General features: G+C 64.3%; 1 protein-coding gene across 1 annotated transcript in view; it reads left to right on the forward strand.

Annotated features, from left to right (window-relative positions):
- Positions 1-2,269, forward strand: part of DCTN2 (dynactin subunit 2) — an 8,284-nt gene that overhangs the window by 4,505 nt on the left and 1,510 nt on the right. The window contains exons 5-11 of the mRNA XM_025192698.1: positions 324-420; positions 520-581; positions 1,008-1,106; positions 1,192-1,352; positions 1,463-1,607; positions 1,893-1,958; positions 2,073-2,133. Coding sequence (XP_025048483.1) covers positions 324-420; positions 520-581; positions 1,008-1,106; positions 1,192-1,352; positions 1,463-1,607; positions 1,893-1,958; positions 2,073-2,133 — 691 coding nt within the window. The remainder of the gene's footprint in view (positions 1-323; positions 421-519; positions 582-1,007; positions 1,107-1,191; positions 1,353-1,462; positions 1,608-1,892; positions 1,959-2,072; positions 2,134-2,269) is intronic.

Raw genomic sequence — 2,269 nt, forward strand, 5'->3', positions numbered from 1 at the left:
CCCATCGCCCCACTGGAGCCAGTGTGGACATGAGGGCAGCAGGGAGGCGTTAGAGAGCTGGGGCTCACCCCAACTATCCTGGCCAGATTGGGGCACCAAGTCCCAGTCCCCACGGGGCTCTGCCAGCATCCACCTGGCCCTGGCTCTGGGGCTGGTCCTTTCCCTGCTGGCTGATGCCTTCTTCCACTTCTGTCCACAAGGGGCACTGAAATAGCCCCTGACACGGGGTCCCACTGACCCTGGAAAGGAGGTCCAGAGGGTGCCAGGGCCTCAGGGGAAGGGGCAGGGTGATCCCGGCCTGCTAATGCAGCCTGTCCCTACAGGAGGAGCTGACGAGCACCAGTGTGGAGCACATCATCGTCAACCCCAACGCCGCCTATGACAAGTTCAAGGACAAGCGTGTGGGCACCAAGGGGCTCGGTGAGACAGGGGGCACCAGGGCAGGGGGGGATTGGCAGCTGTGTCTGTGGGCCCCGGGCACTGCCCCCACTGACTCCCACCCTCCCATCTCCTTCCCAGATTTCTCCGACCGCATTGGCCAAACCAAGCGCACAGGCTATGAGTCGGGCGAGTACGAGATTGTAAGTAGAGCCCGGCTCCTTCTGAACCAGCTGGGCGCATGCGCCCCGCTCCCTTCCCAGGCCTGCTCATGGCCCCCACAGCCTCAGCTCCGTCACAGGAGCTCCTATGAGTGTCCTCTTGGGCCCAGGCCGAGGTTTACCCCCCCCACTGGCTTCACCCCATCCCTTAATGGGGGGGCCAGGGTTTCTCTGTTACCTCATTAGCAGGCTGGCACTTGCCCACTCTCACAAGGCTTTGGGGGCCTTGTGACAGCCACAGACCTGGCTCTGCTGTTCACATCCAGGCAGGGCCTGTTTCCCCCCGTGCGGGGTGTAGCAGAGCTGTTCAAACCCCCTCTGCAAGGAGCAGCCGGAAGTCCCGGCAGCTCCCGTGTGTCCCAGCTTCATCATGGACTCTGTGACCCACTGCCCTGTGACCCCCAACAGCTCGGGGAAGGCTTGGGCCTGAAGGAGACACCCCAGCAGAAGTATCAGCGCCTGCTACACGAGGTCCAGGAGCTGAGCAGTGAGGTGGAAAAGATCCAGGTGAGCACATGGCCCTGCTGCACCCAGGGTCAGGGATCGGGGGTTGGCTCCAGGGCTTGCTCACGCCCACCGCTGTTCATGGCAGAGCACTGTCAAGGAGTCAGCGGCCGAGGAGAAGCTGACGCCTGTGGCCCTGGCCAAGCAGGTGGGCGCCCTCAAGCAGCAGCTGGTCTCCAGCCACCTTGAGAAGCTGCTGGGCCCAGAGGCTGCCATCAACCTCACCGACCCTGATGGCGCACTGGCCAAGTGAGTGGGGGTTGACAGGCAGATCCCCCCCCTTGCCAGGCCCCTGGAGGGCACTCAGGCAGGTCTTGGCACTCCTCTGATCACCCAGATGTCCCCTCATCCCCCACCAGGCGCCTGCTCATTCAGCTGGAAGCCTCCAAGAGCGCCAAGGCAGCAGGAAAGAGCCCAGCCAAGGGAGCGCCTGCCCCTGGGAACCTGGTCACCTACGAGCTGCACTCGCGGCCCGAACAGGACAAGTTCACTCAGGCTGCCAAGGTGAGGCCAGGGTAGAAAGGGTGGGGGGGCCCAGCTGCATGGAGGCATCATCATGCCACTTGCCCAGGCCTGTGCTTGGGGGCAGGGGGCCTTCCCCTATGGCTCTGGGCACCAGGCCATGGGCAGGGCGCTAAGTGGCCACCTGGATGCCTGCCCAAGGTTTCCAGGCATCACTGGGCACCATGTTCCTGGCAGGTGCCAAGCCCTGGTACATCCTGACCTTGCAGGGCTGGAGGGAGGGGTGGGGGAAGGTAACCTGGTGCCTCTGATTTTGCCTCCTCCAAGGTGGCAGAGCTAGAGAAGCGGCTGAGCGAGCTGGAAGCCACCGTGCGCTGTGAGCCAGATGCCCAGGTGAGCGCTGCCCTGCTGTGGGAGGCAGAAGTGGGGGTGCATCTGGCCCAGCCTTGCAGGTGGGGGGGGTCACCAGTGCCCCCTTCATCACAGCCTGTCTCCCTCTCTCCCCAGAACCCCCTGACCGTCGGGCTCCAAGGAGCTAGCCTGATGGTGAGTGATGGGGCGGGGGGGGGCTGAACCCTCAACTCGGGTCACAGGTCTGGCCTGGTGGGGTACAACCCTGCTGCTGTACCCCCCCGCCCCCCCCGAGGGGTGGTATTTCTGATATACAGCCCCTCACCACCACCCCCACCCCCCCAGGAGACAGC

Source organism: Alligator sinensis, unplaced genomic scaffold (assembly GCF_000455745.1).
Source record: "Alligator sinensis unplaced genomic scaffold, ASM45574v1 scaffold265_1, whole genome shotgun sequence".
NCBI lineage: Eukaryota > Metazoa > Chordata > Crocodylia > Alligatoridae > Alligator > Alligator sinensis.